The sequence below is a fragment of the Canis lupus genome, chromosome 29, assembly GCF_011100685.1.
Source record: "Canis lupus familiaris isolate Mischka breed German Shepherd chromosome 29, alternate assembly UU_Cfam_GSD_1.0, whole genome shotgun sequence".
In the NCBI taxonomy this organism is placed as follows: domain Eukaryota; kingdom Metazoa; phylum Chordata; class Mammalia; order Carnivora; family Canidae; genus Canis; species Canis lupus.
In genome coordinates this window covers 3,984,653-4,005,696 of record NC_049250.1, presented here as the reverse complement: position 1 = coordinate 4,005,696, position 21,044 = coordinate 3,984,653, and the positions used below count along the sequence as shown (strand labels likewise).

Sequence of the window (21,044 nt, the reverse complement as noted above, 5' to 3'; positions counted from 1 at the left end):
GAGCCATGGCGTGCAGACTCGTGCGCTGGGCCGCCTGCCTCGTCCTGGCCGGGAGGTGCCTGCCGGGGCGCCCCTGCCCGAGCCGCTGCCTGTGCCTGGCGAGCACCGTGCGCTGCGTGCACTGGATGCTGGACCGCGTCCCTCGGGCGCCGCCGCGGACCGCAGTCCTGTGAGTTCACTCGGTCCCGCCGCCCCCGCCGCCCCCGCCGCCCCCGCCGCCCCCGCCGAGCGCGCGCCGCGTCCCGGGGCCCCCGCAGCGCCCGGGCCGTGGACTCGGCAGGAGGTGGGCGCTCGCGGCCCCGCGCTGTCGACAAGGAAACGTGAGCCGTGAGGGGTTGAAACGAATGTATCCGCCCTTCGTGCCGTGGCCTTTTCCCGCACCTTCCAGAACTTACTATGGGGAGCCTCCACCTCTAGCCTAAGAATCCTGCCGTCTAGTTCTCGGCGTGTTCCTCTCACTGGCTCCTCCAAAATCCTCTGGCCCCTATTCGGCCCGCATGTGTCCGTCCCATTTAAAACACAAAACTAAACTGATTCGGCTCTGGAACGTGCTTCCGAGTTGGTTGGGGCTGGCAGGTTGCATTTCTTCTGTTCGTGCTCAACTTCGTACTGCGCGGGCCTCCGGCGGGCGGTGCTGTCAGCCGCAGGCCCCGGGCTCCAGGCTCCGGGCTCCGGGCTCCGGGCCCCGGGCTCCAGGCTCCAGGCCCCGGGCTCCAGGCACCAGGCTCCAGGCTCCGGGCTCCAGGCCCCAGGCTCCGGGCTCCAGGCCCCGGGCTCCGGGCTCCGGGCTCCGGGCTCCAGGCCCCAGGCCCCAGGCCGCCCGTGGACCGCGGCGTGTCCAGAGCAGACCCTCCAGGGCTCCGGCAGGGCACTGGCTGCTTAGGAGCCTTCTGCGGCTGGGGCCTAACCAGCATTTAGGGGTGATTACGGGATGGATACTGAGACGGTAGAGGAAATCGGGATGCAGGTATCAGATGGGCCTGGATTCAAATACCACTCCCTTGCCTTAATATGGGGGTAATAAAGCTGTATCATTGAGCTGACATTTGGATTAAATTAAATAATACGTGTGAAATACAGATCTTTTCTTATCATAATTTTCAAGCCTTACATCGTAAGAGAGGGAAAAATGCTGAAAGGACATGCTGATTTGAAAGGCTCACCACTCCATGGTAAAGTTTTTGTGGGTTATGTAATGTCCATGGAAGAGAGAACTTCTTTCACTGTTCCAAGTTCAATCTTAAGCAGGCGGAAATAGCCTAAGATTCTTGGAATTTTGAGATACGAGATAACATCAGCAGTGTATATTTTTTTAATCATAATCATGAAATGAGGAATTTAGCTTGGTAATGAAAAGTTGAGGTTAGTGGTTGGTAGTTGTTCAGAGTAAGACATACGTATTTGCCATACATCTTTATGGTAATTTTCATTAAGCATTTTGCTTATTTTATACGCTTGCAAATACCAAAATAAGTCTTACTCTAAAAAGTAGTAAGACAGATTCTTGAACCTGGGAGCACTGCATTGTGCAGGCAATCAGCACAGCTCCAGAGGGGCCTTTATACGTGTAACCGTCCCTGTGTCATTTTGTGATAGCAGTTCCTGACAGCAAAAAAGCTTTAGAGAAGGGGCAGTTTGTCTCATCAAGTGCCATAGACTTAAAAGGCTACTTGGGTCAGATCTGGACCCAAAATTTTGATTCTTAGGTGTTTCAGAGAAGAAATTAGCACTCACTAGACACTGTCTTCTAGATGCAATGGACAGAATTTAAAACTGTTGATGTACTTGTGAAGAGCCTTCCAATACATATGGAAATAAATTATTTTTTTTAAAGATTTTATTTATTTATTCATGAGAGACCGAGAGAGAGAGAGAGAGAGAGAGAGCAGAGACAGAGGCAGAGACAGAGGACGAAGCAGGTTCCATGCAGGGAGACTGACCTGGGACTCAATCCAGGGTCTCCAGGATCATGCCACGGGCTAAACGGCGCTAAACCCCTGAGCCACCAGGGCTGCCCTGGAAATAAATTCTAATGGTTGGGTCTGCAGGTTCCAGACTGGGCCTGCTCATGAGCCAGATAGCCCTACAGATGAAATGTGTGTTGCCATGGGTGAGTTCTCGACTCCTTGATGTCTCAATTTCCTTGTCCCTAAAATGGGGATGCTGATAGTGTCCACTGTCTCGGGTTATTCTGAAGACTAAATAAGCTGATGCATGTTAAATACTTAGGACAGTGTCTGGCCCTACTAAGTACTATGGAAGGGTTCACTATTATTATGATTACAATTAAGGATAGGAGCTGCAAATTCAAATACCTCCAGGAAGCTGCCTGGTCAAGCAATGTGAGGGAGGTGGGAAGATGAAAGACAAACTACTGCGTGAGTCGTGTGATGGACTGCAAGCAACTTTGGCTTGGATCTGTGGAGGTCAGGAGGGGTGAGAGGTGAGCCAGAAGCAAGGGCCAGCCAGCTACTGAGGTCATTGCTGCCCTGTGGGAATTTGGGCCTATTGTTAATGAGCTTGCTGCATTTTTCAAGAAGATATGGAAGTCGAAAATGAAATTCCCTAACTTTTAAATCTTAGAGGATAATTTAAAAATTTTTTTAAGTGAAAGGCAACAGCACACAGGCCCAACCACATATATTTGTAGGGTACTTTTATGTCAGGACCTTCCATTTGTGAACTCTATTAGAGAAATAGTATAAAGGCCAAGAAATATGTGTAAAGTTTACAAAAATTGGTGCTCTACTTCCTTTGGGCTCCAAATCCTTGACATAGGATTATATTTACAAGTAAGCAATATCATGAAGGCACACTACTAACTGCATTAATATAAGAATTCTGGAAAAGAAAAAGCCCATCAGCCTTTGGAAGCTAAAGTCTGGCCTGATTTCTCTCTAACAGCAGCATCAAGAATTTTTGTTAAACCACACTTAAACATGTATGTGTTGTCATTGTAACAGTGGAAACAATGTAAATAAACATAGCCAAAGTGCTTTGTAAATGTTAATTAGTAGTAGTATAACTTTATTGAGTTTGTCTTTCCATGTTTTTAAAATTTTCACCTTAATATATTTTTCTCAACTGTAGGTAAGGAAATTTCACTATACTAAATGATTGATTATGGTTGGTGTTTCAAATCTAGAAAAGTGCAGAACTACTCCCTCCAATTTTAATTTACTTCCATCTATAAAGGTATCATTGGGTTATATTATATGTTGTAAACAAAATATTAAAAAAAAAGGAGAGATATCATTAGGCATTCAAAGCAAATATCGTTTACCAAATAGTCCACTACCATTCAGAAACTCTCACTTCTTACACTGAGTACTTCAGTAAAGCAAATCTTTCAGAATTGGAATTAGCAAACAAAAAATTTATAGTGATGAACTTTAGGGAGCCCGCTCAATAACCAGAAGCCCCACGTAGCTTTTGTTGACTTTACTTCAGAACCAGGTCACTAGGTGGTACCTCCAGAATCTCAGTTGCTGGTTATGAAATGTGATTCTTAGAATTCCCAGGAGTGAAAGATCGAGCTCCGGTTGAACTCAGGGACTGTGATTAAACAAACTCTAAAAACCATCTCGATTCCACTAGAAAAATATAAAAAGTGATTTGAGAATTTCCCCAAAAGTTTTAGATTGGAGAGTATGGGCAATATGAAGGATTAACTATTTAATTAAGGCATTTCCTTTGTGTACAAAGCTCGCCTTGCCCTCCAAATATACCAACCTTGAGAGGGAGGCTGTGGGTGGCAAATGGCAAAAGAACAAGTTCCGTCATGAAAACATTTATCTAGCTGATAAAAATGTCATCTCGTTCAAGAAGAAAATAGGATTCCTTCAGCTTTTTCCAGTTTCCAATCCAATCAGACAACCAGGTTTAAAAAAAAAAAATAACTCTCAGGGATTACTTTGGCCTTTGAAACAGAATTTTTCATGACTTTTTTGTAACTGACATAACTTGCTGGCTTTGAGTTATCACTTAACCGTAGTGAGCAGGCCTGGACTCCCTAGACACTTCCTCCATTTGGCATGGTTGAAGGTAAGGAGGAGGGACTCAGGCAAACTATATCTAAATTCAGACCTACCCCAACTGTTGACCTGTTGGAGAGAAAATGGAATAGTTGAAATGCATTTCCTATTTCATTGCCTGCTTAATAAGTCAGGGTACACTATTTCAGCAAATGCCTCCAATCATGGGGGTCTAACATGGTGTAGTCTCACCACCTTAACGATTCAGGATAGCTTGGTCCTCAGAGAGGAGCTAGAAGAGGCTGTTCTAGAAGGTGAGTGTTCATGGAGCCCACTTGAGGATCTTGGGTGGAGGAACAGTGAGGAGAGGGCAGGCCCAAGGCTGTGAAGTGATAAAAGCTTCCAGCTGTTGGCGTTGTGTCCAGGGTATGCCCCATCCCTGATATCTGGGAGTCATTCATCAGTCAAACCAACCTATGGGAGAATTAGTTCAGGGGATAAACAAGTCTTATCTGGACATGTTAATTTGAGGGTCTCTCATGGGACAAATAGTTGAAGCCCAGCAGTAGTTATGAGGAGCTGGAAATGTTGATCTGTGATGTTGAGTACTCACTCCCCTAAAGTGCCAGGGAGGGTGCAGGGTGGAGGTGTGGGACAGGAACACACCACTGAAGGGGATAAAGTGAGCTAGCCAACATAGGAAAGGCAGCAGGATATGTCCCAGGAGGCGTGACCCAGGTTTGACAGAGTCGGGCTTGGAAACTGAAAGCCTGAGAGTTGGATGGTGCAGATGACTTAGCAAAAGCACCTTCAGCAGAAAAGGAATGGAAGCCAGATTGCAAGGATAAAGGAGTAGTAGGTTTGCTTTTCCAGATTTCAGAAGTTGGCCTCCACCAAGTGTTAGCATCCCCAGGATTCTCACCCGAAAAATAGGGATGAGTAATTGCTTATTGATGCCAGGATCCAAGGGGTCTTGCCTCGGATTTCCTACAATAACTTGCACTTAGATGATGTATGCAGATTAAATTAGTGAAAGAGAATAGTGTTTTCTACACAGAACTCCACATTTCAATCCCTACTGTAGATTCATAAGTGAGATGAAGAGAAGCATTGCACAATACAGTTTTTGCGGGAATAATTATAATACGAGGCCACAAAGCTGAAGTCCTTGTTCTAGTTAGAGAGTGCATATATCAAAAGTTGAATAACTGTACAGGTCTGATGCAATAAAGACCAATCTGTTTTTTGCATTTATGGAGTAAGAAAGGTTAGTGAATGTCCTGGTTTGTCAACTTGATAGGTAATGTATATAGTGAAGATAAGTGACAAAGGGTAAATCTGAAAAATAGAGAAAATTCGTTGAGTTTTACTTGGGCATCCTGGTGGAGAGGGATGCAGTTCTGAGAGATCATTGGGATAAGAGTGTGCATTAATTCAGCTGGAGGGAGGAAATGTGATTTCCCAGGAGGCGCTTGTAGAATGAGAAAAGTCTGCATAGGCTAGAACTCTGGAAAGCCCCATAGTCAAGGGAACACATTTATAAGCAAGAGCCAGGACTGTGGGCAGTGGTTGTGAAGTCTGTGCACTGCTCAACTCCCCATGGTGCTGGGAATGGTGCCCGCTGCAGTTGTGAGGTGTGCTGACCCTGGGGGGAAAAAGAAGAGGAGTCAGAGAAGAACATAGCAACAAAAGGAGTGGAGGAGGGTGGTCAAATCTGTCAGAAGAAATTGGGGGTAGCAGAGAGCAAATTTTGCCTTCCAGGTGTTAGAAAAGAAGAAGGTCAGAGGAATTTCGTTGTTTTGTTTGTTTTTTAAAACATGGGGAATGTTTTGTGTGAGTGATAGGCAAAGAGAGTGGAGGTCATGTAGGAGGAATAAATAGAAGAGCATGTTTTCCTTGGAGCTTGCAGTTCCAAGGAGACGTGTTCGCTAACAGATTAGTGTTAGCAAGTAGTTGGGTGCCCGAGGTCTAGATAGATGAGGCAAGATGCAGACCTTATGTGAAAGAGAAAAACAGAGGCTACAAGCCTCAGAGCCAAGGCATCTGGAGGCCATCACTGCTGTAGCAGATGTCCCGGCCCAGGCTCCGAATGAGTCTGATGTTTCTGGCTCCAAAGGGAGAGAGAAACATGATAGTAATGATGAGAACTACAGCAATTAAGTTAAGGAGATAGTGGATGTTGAGCAACTAAATGTTTCTATTCACCCATTCCATTGCTTCAATGGCATCTTCAAATAAATTTTAGAAAGTTTTTTTTTTTTTTTTTTTTTTTTTAATCCAGTGGAGTGGTAAATTTACCTAAGGTGATTGTGTTAGCATGGGCTAACACAGAATAATAACAAAATACCATAGACTGGGAGATTTAAATGCCATTTGTTTCTTAGAGTTCTGGAGGCCAGGAGGTCCAAGATCAAGTGTCTGGTGAAAGCTCTCTTCCTGGTCCAGTGAGTTAGATGGCTGCCTTCTCATTGCTTCATGTGGTGGAGAGAGAGACCATCTCCCTCCTATCTCTTCCTGTAAGGGCCCTAATCCCATCATGAGCTATCCACCCTCAAGACCTAATTGTTTCCCAAAGACCCCACCTCCTGATACCACTATATGGGGATTCAGGCTCAACATGTGGATTTAGAGGGGAATCAAGCATTCAGTCCATAGTAGTGACCTAGGTTTATGTCATTAAAATGTTTATCAAAAACAAATAGGTTACTGATATAATTTAAACAATTTGGTGTGTTCTTTGTCTAATCTGTATGTTCCTTTCTACTCTGAATTACAATAAACTATTTCTTAAGGTATGTGGAAGGCATTCTCCTTGCTATTGCATGAGATTGATTGCATCTGACCAAAATTCAAACCATGGGATCTTTTCCAAATGCAACGTGAAAACATTTAAACATTTTAAATAGTCTGCCTTTCTTTCAGGCAACAGAATAGCTACAACAAATGACATAACCCGGTTTTATTGTCTAACTCCAGACCATGCAGTGAAAAACTGAGTTATGTTTAAAAATCATCTTGTTTTATTGTTCCATCTGATCAGTTTGGATCACTGTATCATTCCTCTCCCAGTGATTTTTCTTCTGAGCAAAATGTTTTATGTTTGGATTTTAAAATGGAAAAAAAAACATGAACATCATTTCAGCTAAAGATACTGTAAAAAAAAATTCCTAAGTCTATTAACTTCATTTAACAGCAGAACCAAAAGGCCCTCATTTAACCTCAACTGCTGCAGAATGCTTTATATAATATGATAGATACCCATAATACTTTGTGTAAATGGTTTCCAAGAGTAAGGACACAGATCTTTTATTTTTTTGTAAGTATTTTTTGTTTTTATTTTATTTTTTTTTAATTTTTTAAAGATTTTATTTATTTATTTCTGAGAATACACAGAGAGGAGAGAGAGAAACAGAGACACAGGCAGAGGAAGAAGCAGGCACCATGCAAGGAGCCTGACATGGGACTCGATCCCAGGTCTCCAGGATCAGGCCCTGGGCCGAAGGCGGCGCTAAACTGCTTGAGCCACCCGGGCTGCCCTAAGTTTTTATTTTAATTCCAGCATAGTTAATATAGAGTGTAATATTAGTTTCAGATGTACAATATAGTGATTCAGCAGTTCCCTAAAATATTAGGTGCTCACCACAAGTGCACTCCTTAATCCCCATCACCTATTTCATCCATCTTCCCATCCCCCTCCCCTCTAGTAACCATCAGTTTATTTCTCTATATTTAAGACTTTGTTTCTTGGTTTGCCTCTCTCTCTTTTTCCCTTTGCTTCTTTATTTCTTAAATTCCACATGAATGAAATCGTATGATAATTGTCTTTCTTTGATTGACTTATTTTGCTTAACATGATACCATCTATGTTGTTGCAAATGACAAGATTTCATTCTTTATATGGCTGAGTAATATTCCATTCTATGTATATACCACATCTATTCATCAGGTGGTGGACACTTGCGCTATTTTCATAATTTGGCTATTGTAGGTAATGCTGCTATAAACCTTGGGGTACAGGTATCCCTTTGAATTAGTATTTTTGTATTTCTCAGGTAAATACCTGGTAGTGTGATTGCTGGATTGTAAGGTAGTTGTATTTTTTTTTTAAAGATCTTATTTATTTATTCATAGAGACACACACAGAGAGAGAGAGAGAGGCAGAGACCCAGGCAGAGGGAGAAGCAGGCTCCACGCAGGGAGCCCGACGTGGGACTCGATCCCGGGTCTCCAGGATCACACCCTGGGCTGCATGTGGTGCCAAACTACTGCACCACTGGGGCTGCCTGATAGTTGTATTTTTAATCTTTTGAGGAATCTCCATACTGTTTTCCACAAGGCTGCCCCAGTTTGCATTTCCACCAACAGAGCAAGAGGGTTCCCCTTTCTCCACATTCTCACCAATGCCTGTTGTTTCTTGTGTTGTTGATTTTAGCCATTCTGACAGGTGTGAGGTGATATCTCATTGTAGTTTTGATTTGCATTTCCCTGAGGGTGAGTGATGTTGAGCATCTTTTCATGTGTCTGATGGCCATCTGGATGTCTTCTTTTTTTTTTTTTAATAGTTAATTTATTTATTAATGAGAGACGCAGAGAGAGAGAAACAGAGACACAGGCAGAGAGAGAAGCAGGATCCATGCAAGGAGCCTGATGTGGGACTCAATCCCAGGACTCCAGGATCACGCCCTGAGCCAAAGGCAGACATGTCTTCTTTGGAAAAATGTCTGTTCATGTTTTCTGCCCATTTTTAATTGGATTATTCCTTTTTTTAGGTGTTCAGTTTTTTAAGTTCTATATATATTTTGGCTACTAGTCCTTTATCAGATATGTCATTCACAAATATCTTCTCCCATTCCATAGGTTGCCTTTCAGTTTTATTGATTGTTTCCTTCACTGTATAGAAGGTTTTATTTTGGTATAGTCCTAATAGTTTATTTTTGGTTTTGTTTCTCTTGCCTCAAGGGATATATCTAGAAGGAAGTTGCTGTAGTCAGTGTCCAAGAGGTTACTGCCTGTGTTCTCCTCTAGGATTTTGATGATTTCAAGTCTCACATTAGGCCTTTAGTCCACTCTGAATTTATTTTTGTGTTTGGTTGTAAGCATGTGGGCAGTTCTGTTCTTTCACACGTAGCTGTGCAGTTTACCAAACACCATTTGTTGAAGAGACTGTTTTTTTCCCATTGCATATTCTTTCCTTCTCTGGTGAAGATTATCTGACCATAGAGTTTTCAGTTCATTTCTGGTTTTGTATTCTATATATTGATCTATGTGTCTATTTTTGTGCTGGTACCATATTGTTTTTATCACTACAGCTTTTTTATACAACTCAAAGTCCACAATTTGGGCCCATGGTGTAACCATCAGCACTCTAGACTCTGAGTCCAGAACTGTGATGTCTCCAGCTTTGCCTTTCATTTTCAAGGTTGCTTTGGTGACTTGGGGTCTTTTGTGGTTCCACACAAATTTTAGGCTTGTTTTTCCTAGCTCTGTGAAAAATGCTGTTGGTATTTTGATAGGGATTTCTTTAAATGTGTAGATGGCTTTGGGTAGTATGGTATAGACATTTACCAATATTTGTTCTTCCAATCCATGAGCATGGTCCATTTTTGGTGTCATCTTCAGTTTCTTTCATCAGTGTCTTACAGTTTTCACAGTACAGGTCTATCAGCTCTTAGGTTTATTCCTAGGTATCGCTGTTTTTGGAGCAGTTGTACATGGGATTGATTCCTTAATTTCTCTTTCTGCTGCTTGGTTATTGGTGTATAGAAATGCAATGGATTTCTGTATGTTGATTTTGTATCCTGTGACTTTACTGAATTCAAGTATCAGTTCTAGCAGTTTTTTGATGGAGTCTTTCAGGTTTTCAGTATAGAGTATCACGTCTTCTGCAAATAGTGAAAATTTGACTTCTTTGCTGATTTGGATGCCTTTTATTTATTTTTTGTTGTCTGATTGCTATGGCTAGGACTTCTAGTACTATGTTAAATAATAGTGGTGAGAGTGGACATCCCTGTGTTATTCCTGATCAGAGAGGAAAAGCTCTCAGTTCTTCCCCATTAAAGATGATATTAGGGCAGCCCGGGTGGCTCAGCGGTTTAGTGCTGCCTTCAGCCCAGGGGGTGATCCTGGAGACCCGGGATCGAGGAGTCCCACGTCAGGCTCCCAGCATGGAGTCTGCTTCTCCCTCTGCCTGTGTCTCTGCCTCTCTCTCTCTGTCTCTCATGAATAATAATAATAATAATAAAAAGATGTTATTAGCTTTGGTTTTTTTGTAGATGGCCTTTATTATGTGGAGGTAGCTTCCCTCTAAACCTACTTTGTTGAGGGTTTTTTTTTCATGAATGGATGCTGTACGTCAAATGCTTTTTCTGCATTTATTGAAACGATCGTATGGTTCTTATCCTTTCTTTTACTAATGTAGTGTATAATGTTGATCAACTTGCAAATATTGAGCTACCCTTGCAACTCAGGGATAAATTCCCATCCTGAATGATTTTTAAAATGTGTGGTTGGATTCGATTTGCTAGTATTTTCTTGGTGAGTTTTTACATCCATGTTCATCAGAGATATTGACCTGTGGTTCTATTTTTTAGTAGAGTCTTTATCTGGTTTTGGTATCAGGGTAATGCTGCTCTCATAGAATGCATTTGGAAGTTTTCCTGTCCCTTCTATTTTTTGGAATAGTTTGAGAAAAATAGGTATTAACTCATCTTTAAATGTTTGGTAGAATTCTCCTGGGAAGCCATCTGGTCCTGGACTTCTGTTTGTTGGGAGTTCTTTGATTATTGATTCAATTTTTTTGCTGGCTATCAGTCTGTTCAAGTTGCCTATTTCTTCCTGGTTTAGTTTTGGTAATTCATTTGTTTCTAGGAATTTGTCCATTTCTTCCAGGTTGTCTAAATTGTTGACATTATCTTGATAATTGTTTGTATTTCTGCAGTGTGGGCAAGAGCTTGTGCTGGTCTTCTGCGGGAGGGGCCTGCCATGCTAGGACTGAAGCTGAGGACAGCTTGACTGAGGACAGTCCTGCCAGAGCACAGGGCGGGTGTGGCTTGGTGTTAAGCAAATTAGGCAACCAGTATTGGCCTCCTATTGCTTTCTGCAGGTGGCTCTATGTTTATGCTGAGGGGCAGGGGAGGGAAATGGTGTCAGTAAGCAACTTTGTTACCAGGGGGGTGTATTCATGCTTGTTGCCTCTTATGGCTCTGCTCTGAGAAGAGTGAATAATCTCCCCACTAATGTGCCCCTAGTGTTCCTCAGATCACTTTTCCATGCTTTTTGCCCCCCCCCCCCCCATTGTTTGCCTGCCTTCTCTCCAGGAGCAGAGCAGTGCCCTGTGGGCTCTCTCCCAGCTAACCCCGCTGACCTTTAAAACTCTAGCCTCAAGTCCAACTGATTGCGAGCACTCCCAAATTCAGCTCCTCTCATTTTCTAGGTCAGTGGCTTTGGGGAAACGTTCTTCTTGTGCATTCCCCTACTGCTTCTCTGTCTCACTCTTATCCTCCACCATAGCTCCCTCCCCTCTGCAGCAGCCAGGATCCGTTTCTCCCCTAAGCCATGTCTCTACACTTTCTACCGTGTGGCCTCTTCTCTCCCTTTAGTTGTTCAGTTCATTCTGTCAGTCTTCAGGTTAACTTTTGGGATGTGTAGGATGATTTGATAGTTATCTAGCTGTGTTTGTGGTACCAAATGAGCCTACCATCCTCCTACTCTGCTGCCATTTTGAAAATCCAGGACACAGATTTTAGGATTCATTTACCAATGTCACCTGGATTGTGAGCCCCATGAGTAGTTAGAAGAGGCAGCTGCCTACACACATGGTTTGGAAAAAAACTTAAGAGGTCTCCCAAGGATAGATTTCCCCAACTGCTTGCCAGATCCTGGCATTTTTCATGGTCTGCCCTTGTGTTAGATCAGCTAAAGCCCCAATGAAAAATCATCTGTTGTGCCCAAGATCGTGAATCCGAGAAACCACCGAGGAGCCGACACCGATGCAATCACACGAGGGTTTATTTACAAGCTCGAGCCTGGGTCCAAGTGCACCCGACACAGCGGAGCAGGGGCTTGGACCCCGAGACTAAGAGGCTTAGCAACTGTATAGGGGCCAGTGGCCAATGGGATACGCAGAAAGTTGCACAGTCATGCTGGTCCACTGGCAGGTGGCCGATTGAATTACATTTTACCCTAAAGTATCCATTTGAACTGGCCTATCACTGAGCCGGATTTCCAGTTAGGGTGTGCCCTGGTCTTTGACTAGGGCGGGGCAGTATCACTGAGCCGGATTTCCGATTAGGGTCTGCCCTGGGCTTGACTAGGGTGGGACAGTGCCCTAAGTAATAAGCAGGTCAGCACAAGGCGGGTGCAGCCCAAAATAGAGTCAGTCCTGCTCTGCTTGTCCAGGGGTAGGGGATTTTGTTCAATTTCCTTGGTCCCATATCACCCATTTTATCTTACAGGAATGTTGTGCCCTCATATGTTAAATAAGACCACCAAATCAGTTCATTAAATTAGTACCAGAATTCAGCCCCTGGTACAGTGAAAATTTATATGGATTGTGTTTCCAGGAAGGTGCAGCAGGAAGTCCAGGGATGCAGGAAGCCAATGGGCTTCCTATATACTACTCTTTCTTCCTGGAATGCATGAACGCCTGTTGTCCTCACTTGGCCTGAACTCACCTCTGGGAATCCTTCTCCATCTCTTCCCTTCTTCCTAGTTTTTGGCAGATACTTTTCCTGTCTTGACCAGGGAACACATCACATGAGATTAGGATTATTAACTTGTCTCCCTGACAGACCAAGTCCTGCTGGGGCAGAGAAGACAGATTACATCTTTTTCTTTTCTAACTCTTAGGGCCTGCCAACATAAACTATGTTGAATGCATGAATGAGCCAGTTGGCAAAATGAAACTTGAGAGGTGGTGAAAACAATGCCCTACCTTCTAAGAAAGCTGCAGACGACTCTCTTTGGCCTGGATTAAGATGATTTCTGTTGGGACCCTTACTGCTTCACATGTATTGATCCCTACTCTTGTAAGAGCACTACGTAATGTGCTCTTGAACTGCAAGCTTAGGGAAGAAAATTGATGCCTAGACACACACACACACACCTCTGGGAGAAATGGGGTAAAGAAGAAAAGAGAACTATGTTGTGCCCAAGATTGCAAATCCGAGAAACCACCAAGGAGCTGACACCAATGCAAACGCATGAGGGTTTATTTACAAGCTCGAACTTGGGGCTAAGTATACCTGACACAGCAGAGCAGGGACTTGGACCCAGAGGTGGGTTCCAGCTTAGTTTTATGGGCTGGTCTAGAGGACCTCCAGAAGGGGTGGAGGAATTTCTCAAGTTCTGTTTATATTCTGATATGGGGCTTTCAGGGGCGTTAAGCTCTGTTCTCATTCTAATATGGGGCTTCCTGCCACTGGCTTGAGCTCTGTTCTTATTCTGATATAGGGCTTTCTAGGGCGTTAAGCTGTAAACTGTTTTTCCCTGTAAGTGAAGCAAGGTAAATTTCAGCTCTTATTCACAGGGGCCTGAGATGGTTGTTCTTGTGCTAACGCTGAACTTAAGGTGGAATGGCCTTAATGTTCTCAGCCTTCACAACTAGATGCCAAAATTCCAGCAAGTAGAAATGGGCTGAGTGCTGGCTGATACTGTAGTGCAGGGGCATGGAAGAGGTACTAATGAAGATTCTTGCTTCTCGAGTGGTCCCCTTGGTTTAAGCAAAACATTGGTACACAAAAAGATGGTTTGTTTCCTTCTTCACCCCACATACATGCATCAGAGTGCCTATCCACCTGAACTGTTCCCTTCTTTTTTCATCCACTATCTTCCCTGTTGGCTATCATCTATATTTGGCCACCTCTCAAGACAAGCATGGATGAAAAGATGGTGCAATATTGAGAATTTATTTTTAAAATGTTCTAAAAGCAGTCTCCAACTAGGGATTATAACTCAGGCCCCATGGGAATCGTTACAGTGCTCACAAGGAGCACCAAGAAAACAGGGCCATCACCTGTCATACCATCACAACTTCCCAAAGTTAGTTATAGTAGTATTTTATTTACTTATACCTCACATTTGTCCAGAAAGGATTTCAAGTGTCTAACAGCTACTTTTAGTGATGGGAGAAGATAAAAATCAATGTCTCCCATCTACCTTTCCTAAATCTTATATTTTCCCTTTTTGCATTTGCCTTATTTCTGATTATGTTTTTCTTTTAACTCTTTGAACTTACTGAATGCAAAAGAAGAGGAAGTGGAATTTTGTCAGAGCAGAATACCATTTTTTTCTAAGCATGACATCAGAGTATAATCTAGTGCTGAATTTTAGTCAGACATCTGGGTTATTATACTAAGAGTGGGACCTACACAAAGAATCAGATATCTAAGAGTATCTGTCATTTTTAAAGATATGAAGGATTTTGCATCCATGACTGAATTTCCATTTGCCTTTATTCGGTGCAGTAGGTCAAGTTCAGTACTAACCTGGACTGTCTAGAGGCAGCAGGAAGCAAACTAACTTTAATTTACTAAGGGAAGTCTAAATTGACACTCTAAATTTAAAGTTCTGACCAATGTTCGGCAGAACTTCTCATGTACCATCCTGTACTCTTCTTCCTCCAACAGGCTTGAGCAATGGGGTCCTGGCTAGGGCAGCAGAAAAGTCATCAGGCTGAGGTGGTTGCCCCCTGGTACTTGGTTCCTCTCTCACTGTCTCAGAATGGCTTTTCATTTTATAACCTTCAAGCCCTGCACAGTTGTTTCTAAAAGGGTGTCCTTCTGAATGATATTATGCATATCATGTCTATGCATAGCAGTGTGCTATGGTACCTCATGGCCAGTATGAACTGTGTACTTGTGATATGATTCCAGTCACACTGGGAATAAAATCCCACTGAAGGCATATGACTGCATGACTTCCAGTATTTTTGTGTGAGGAAGAATTTTAGTGAATTTATGTTTTGCCTAAAATGTATTGTCAGGTCTAGTTGTGAGGCTTTGTGCTCAGTAGTTAGGATCACGGACCCTGGAACCGTGCTGCCTGCATTTGAATTCTCCCTGCACAATTTATTAGCTGCATGTCCTTGGACAAGTATCTTAAGTTCTTTGGCTTCAGTCTTCTCTGTAAAATAGTGCTCACCATTTGTTGGGAACTACTTAAATGTTACTTGCTGTAATTAGCACTAAAATTATCATAGCCATTGAAGTCTAGAGGTACAGATGTCAATTCCAAAAGGTTCTCTTTCTCTTTCTCTCTCTCTCTTTTAATAAAGCAGGGTATAACATTTATTTACAAAGATTATTAAAATGATCAACTCATGTCTCTGGAAACTAAAACCTTACTTTGTTAAGGAAACATTGGAAACGCTCTTAAGCATGACTTTACTAAGGTTGCGTCTGAAATGATTTAATGTCCAGAAAATATTATTGGTTTCTGACATACAAGTTTTTACAGTCCGAGAATGATATGACAGTCAAATCATTAGCCTAGAGAGTAGGTTTAGGAGATTGTAACATTTTGATAAGATTTGTAAATTTACTTTTTGACAGTGTAGAGTCACACTTGTTTTGATATTATGGTCATTCTGCTCAGATCTTGTTCTGATCCCACACCACCACTCTATTGTAGCAAGCAGCATTGTATAATGGAGAAGGGGAAATTCTTCAAAGTCCCTGCTGATTATAATACAGAAAGAGTTCCTAGTTCTGGCAGTGAATGTCATAGGTTAGAACAAACTTTTATACCACTTAAAACCATAGATTGTAAATTGTACATTTTTTCTAGATTCTAGTATGTATTTGTAAAAATTCTGAGATTTATACTGTGGGAAAATGCTCTCTTCATCTTTCCCTTGGGAGGTATGTGTAAGGAAGAAGGAGAATCTTAAGTCATGTGTGTGTGTGTACACTGCTGTGGAAGCCTGAAATTCTAGAGTTCTTAAAAATAAAAGAAGATGGAGACAGTAAAAAGATCAGTGGTTGTCAGAGCTGGAGAAGGAGGAATGAATAGGTGGAGCATAGAGGATTTTTAGGGCATTGAAAGTATTCTGTATGATACTAAACTGATGGATACATGTCAACCTGTAGAGTGTACAACACCCAGAGTGAACCCTAATATAAACTATGGAACTGTCAGTGTGGGTTCATCAGTCATGGACTGCACTACTCTGATGGGGATATTGATAACTGGGGAAACTGTGAGCAGGGGGTATATGAGAATTCTGTACTTTCTGCTTAATTTTGCTGTGAATTTAATACAGTTCTAAAATATAAAGTTTAATTAAAAATATAAAGTAAATAGAAAAGATCCCTGAGGAGGTACAATGTAGGAGTCCCTGGCCTGGGGCTCTTTATAAATGTGATCGGGCAGTCATCAAAATCTGAGATGTGAGGAAAGCATATACAAATTTATTTTAAAAGTTTAAAAGTTTAGAGCCCGCTGCTATAATGCTTTTGACTTCTCAATGCTTTTGACAACTTTGATCAATGTTTATGCTTACTGATTTAATGTTTTAAGCTCCACAAAAGAAAGGATCATCCTGTCTTTGTCAACACTCCATCCTCAGCTCACAACACAGTTTCTGGAATGTAGGAGATTCTCAATAAGCATTTGTTAGGTGAAATACCTAAGAACATTACCATTAACGACAGTGGCTTCATGCAGCATTTCCTGCGTGCCAGGCTTGACAAAAGGTAGGAAGACGTCCATGTTCACGGCTTTGACAGCAGATTTGACAGCTCCCTTGGGATGCAGACATCGTCTTTACTATTCTGTCATTTTACAGGTTCAGCTTGGAGCCTGCTCCATGCTGGGACAGAGGCAGGGAAGACACTTTCTTCTTGGAGCTTGCATTCCGATTGATGACACACACAGTTCTGGGAGAGAAGAAGGTTTGGGGTGGGAGGATGTGTTTGTTTAGATCGAATGGTCCCATAGGCCCACTGAGGCAGAGATGTTTGTCATGGGATCTGAATGACCAGAGGAGCAGGTTTCTGAGGTTTAGGGTGAACATGCCAAGCAGAGACCAAAGGTAAGGGACAAGCACGGTGCTTTTGAAAGGTCCAAAACCAGATCAGGAGAGAAGATAGGCAGGAACCCAGGGCAGAGATGGAGTGGTGGTGTTCAGAGTGCAAAGACAGCCATGGCGACCCAGCAGGACATCCGTGACAGAGTGACAAGGAGATCTTGCACTTGGGGGTGGGGAGTGCAGGTGCAAGGCAATGCCAAGAGAGGAGAGGAGACAGAAATCTGGACCTAAGTTCTCGGGAAAGTGCATGTGGCATGGTCTCCTTCCAGACCCTTCTTCCCACTACCCAGAGTTGAGTTTCCTGGACCCCATCAGCCCTTGCCTTCTCCTTCCCTCATTGCACCCAGGCAACCTGGTCTTCATGCCTTTTGTCCCTTGTGTGGCTTTGCCTTTGCTTTTGTTTTGTTTATCTTAAGCCAAGATTCCCCATCTGCAGGCCTTGTCACTTGTGTTGCCCTTAAATGCTAACGTTGCCCTTAAATGCTAACGTTGGAAGCCTAGAGCACTGTTGGAGAGAGTAGACTCCTGACCATTGTTTCCGTAGAGGAATAGAGGAGTCCTGGGGTCTTTGCCTCACAGAGGAAAATGATGATGCCACTCACTCAGCTGCTTGGGGATGTGAGAACAGGAAACAAGAAAATGGCGTAGTCTTAGAAAGGCTTCTTTATCTAAAAAAAAAGTGGTAGAAACTTTTACTAGAGAAATAACAAATGAGATAAATATTTAAAAGTAATTTACTAGTTTGGGAGAATATTTACTCTTTAGGGTCTAAGGGAAGTTTCACCTCACAAATCATTGACTGACACAATACCATACTTGCTGTTGGAAGGAAGGTTGATAAAGAATTTTATGCCTCTTATTCTTGCCTCTAAGAGGTTGTTTATTCACAATACTTTCATTTTTCTTTCAAAATAGAGTTTGTGCAAAAAAAAAAAACTGTTAATGCAAGTTAACATGAAAGTAGATTTTTCTTGTGAGTTGTTCCCATTTCCATCTCTTATCTAATCATTTTGTTTTCTTTTCCCATAAAGTTATACTATGCCTTTTTCCTTTAAAAAAATACTATATTTAATTATCCTTGAGTAATCTCACGGATTTTAATATGCCAGAAGCATTTTGAGAAAAACAAACATCTGCCTTGGTTGTTCATTATGAGTCTTGCTGCATTTCAGATTTTCTGTAAACTTCGCAGAATTGAAAAATAGGGTAGAATTTAGTAGAAAAATATTTTGCAAATATATTTTGTTTAGGGCTTTGCAAATATATTTTGTTTAGGGCAATAATAATAATGGGTACAATAACTCATTTTTTAAAAAAATGACTGAAGATAAGTAGACACAAATTTCCCTTTTATTTTCAAATATATGTTATTTCTAAACTCCAAACCCCTTTATTTGTATGCTCTTTCTCCAGAAAGGTACTCCCTGTGTTGATTTATCTTGTAATAAAAAACCTTTTCCTGTTTAAGAAAAAATAGGTCATATGGAAGCCAAAAGAGTGCAAAATAGAAGATAATGCTCATAGTTGTTTTGGCATTATTTATTTTGATGCAGCATTTGAAATTGCACAGGCATGGCATCATTGAAGGCCATGAATCAGAATACCTATTTCTTTCTGAAACAGGTTTCCTAAGAAAGTACATGATCTTGGGCAAACCACTTATGCCCAAGCTTCCAGGGTTTTCTTTTTTCTCAACGTATTAAATGAAAACTATACCCAATAGCTGCAGGGGGCACTGCTGAATGCTGGTCATTGCTTATCCCGGAAGACTCTTGGGTCGTGCCCCAAACCTTTGATCTTGTTAAACTCAATGATTATTCCTTCTGAGGAAGAGAAAAACCAAATGTTTTCTCTCATAGTATTCTTTGAAGTACAGATCTTTTCTAGAAATATCAACATGTATCTATGACTTTGTACCTCGGGTTTCTTCATTTTGTGTTTAAGGTAGAATGATCATCATCTCTTCCACTGTGAAAGTATCCCATGAGTGATTAAGTGGTGGACTCTGTCTCCCTCCAGCATCTCCCCAACAAGGGCCTTTCCTCTGGGGAATTCACTCTTGCACCCATTCTCAACCACACATTTTAGGTGAGAGTAATTTCATTCCTTCCTTCAGAGGGCCAATATTTCCACTAATCCTGAAAATTATCAGCTGATGTACAAACATTTATTACTCATAGTTATAATATTTATCAGAATAGCAATAAAATCTCATTTTGCTCCTTGGAACTAGACTTTAAATGTTCTTGCCTCAAGTATTATTTAATGAGTCCTTTCATTCAAGTCCCTTGATAGGTACAAATAATCAGCATTATATTATTGGTAATGAAGCCAAAACAGTGAATTCTGTACGTAGAGTGAGGACAGGTTTCAGAGAGTGTGTAATACAGTGATCAAGAATATGTTAAAAATAAAAAAAAGAACATGTTAGAAAACAGTTTGTTCTATCTACAATGAAATATTTTGTGCCACTGAAGATCTTGATGGTGAGCCCAGGGCTTTCACTGGAGACCACTTGCTGAGAGAAGTGTGTCTTGGGTGTTTGTTCATTATGCATCATAGAAACATTGCAGTCTGGAGTATTTCAATTATTTCAATAAGCAAAAGAGACATAATGAAGATATTTTAATTCTAACAGTAATATAATTTTTCTTATTAATAGAAGAATGGTAAATGAGTCTGTTTCTCAGGTGTTTTAGGTACTAAAATATGACTTTTTTCTACATGTGTCATACTGTGCTATAAAATTGACAGCAACATAATAAAGGGAAACAATGTGGAATGATGGTTTCTGACTGCAGGAGAAAATTCTGTGCTGCTTAATAAGTCTTCTCTATGAACAAGCATACTGTTTATTGTGTGTTCAGACACTCTTCTATCTTTTATTACTAGAAGCTAATTGTATTTGTTTCCTTGTAATATTGATGCAATTAGGAGTAATGCTCGTGTAAAAGGAGATAGAGGGTGCAAAGATGGACTACAATAAGAGGAGGACATCACACGGGCTATCCAATTGCCATATTTTCTGTTTAATGTTATGCAAACCGTCCAAGGCCTTGAGGCCTCTTTGCTACTCACAATGATTTTGCATTGCGCTTGTAACAAATGGGGAAGAAGCATACAAAATCCATGAATGAGATATAGTATGAGTGTACTACGATGATCTGGAAATTCACAAACATCATGAAAAAGCCTAGGTTGTCAAGGAGAAGTGATTAGTTTTTGACTGGTAGCATACTCATGCATTTTGGTTCTTTGGCCCTTTCACATGAATCTTTCACCTACTGACAAACATGAAAGTCATGTCTCATTGAGATGTCTTCTCAAGAGCTGACAGAGGACAGTGCATTTATTTATCAAATATATATTTGATATATATATATTTGATATATATATTTGATATATATGCTGTTTATATATATATAATATATATATAAGTATATATATATATATTTGATATATATTTTTTTTCCTGCTATGAAAAAAAAGCCTTTTTTTTTTTTTTTTTTTTTTTTTTTTTTTTTTTATTTATGATAGTCACAGAGAGAGAGAGAGGCAGAGACATAGGCAGAGGGAGAAGCAGGCTCCATGCACCGGGAGCCTGACGTGGGATTCGATCCCGGGTCTCCAGGATCGCGCCCTGGGCCAAAGGCAGGCGCCAAACCGCTGCGCCACCCAGGGATCCCAAAAAAAAGCCTTTTAACGATTTGGTCTCATAGGATTTTACAGTTTGTGAAAGTAAGAGTATTTGAGGAGAGATTTCCAAAAAGGTGAATTATGCTATTATCTGTCCCAGCAACAAATGCTTATTAATTTGTTCCAAATTTATTATTTTTAAAAGAGAATATATTTATTTATTTTTAAGATTTTATTTATTTATTCATGAGAGACAGAGAGAGACAGAGAATGAGAGAGAGAGAGAGAGAGAGGAGACACAGGCAGAGGAAGAAGCAGGCTCCACGCAGGGACCCTGATGCGGGACTTGATCCTGGGTCTCCAGGATCATGCCCCGGGCTAAAGGCGGCGCTAAACTGCTGAGCCAC

The 21,044-nt window shown here is 41.6% G+C and overlaps 1 protein-coding gene across 7 annotated transcripts in view; it reads left to right on the top strand.

Moving 5' to 3' along the window:
* The window catches only part of PXDNL (peroxidasin like), a 432,031-nt gene continuing 410,987 nt past the window's right edge, over positions 1–21,044 (top strand). For all 7 annotated transcript variants that reach the window (XR_005380944.1, XR_005380945.1, XM_038579277.1 and 4 more), the window contains exon 1: positions 1–169. Coding sequence is in view for 5 of the 7 variants with exons in the window: in XM_038579277.1 (XP_038435205.1) it covers positions 6–169 (164 nt within the window). In the remaining 2 variants the exon portion in view is untranslated. The remainder of the gene's footprint in view (positions 170–21,044) is intronic.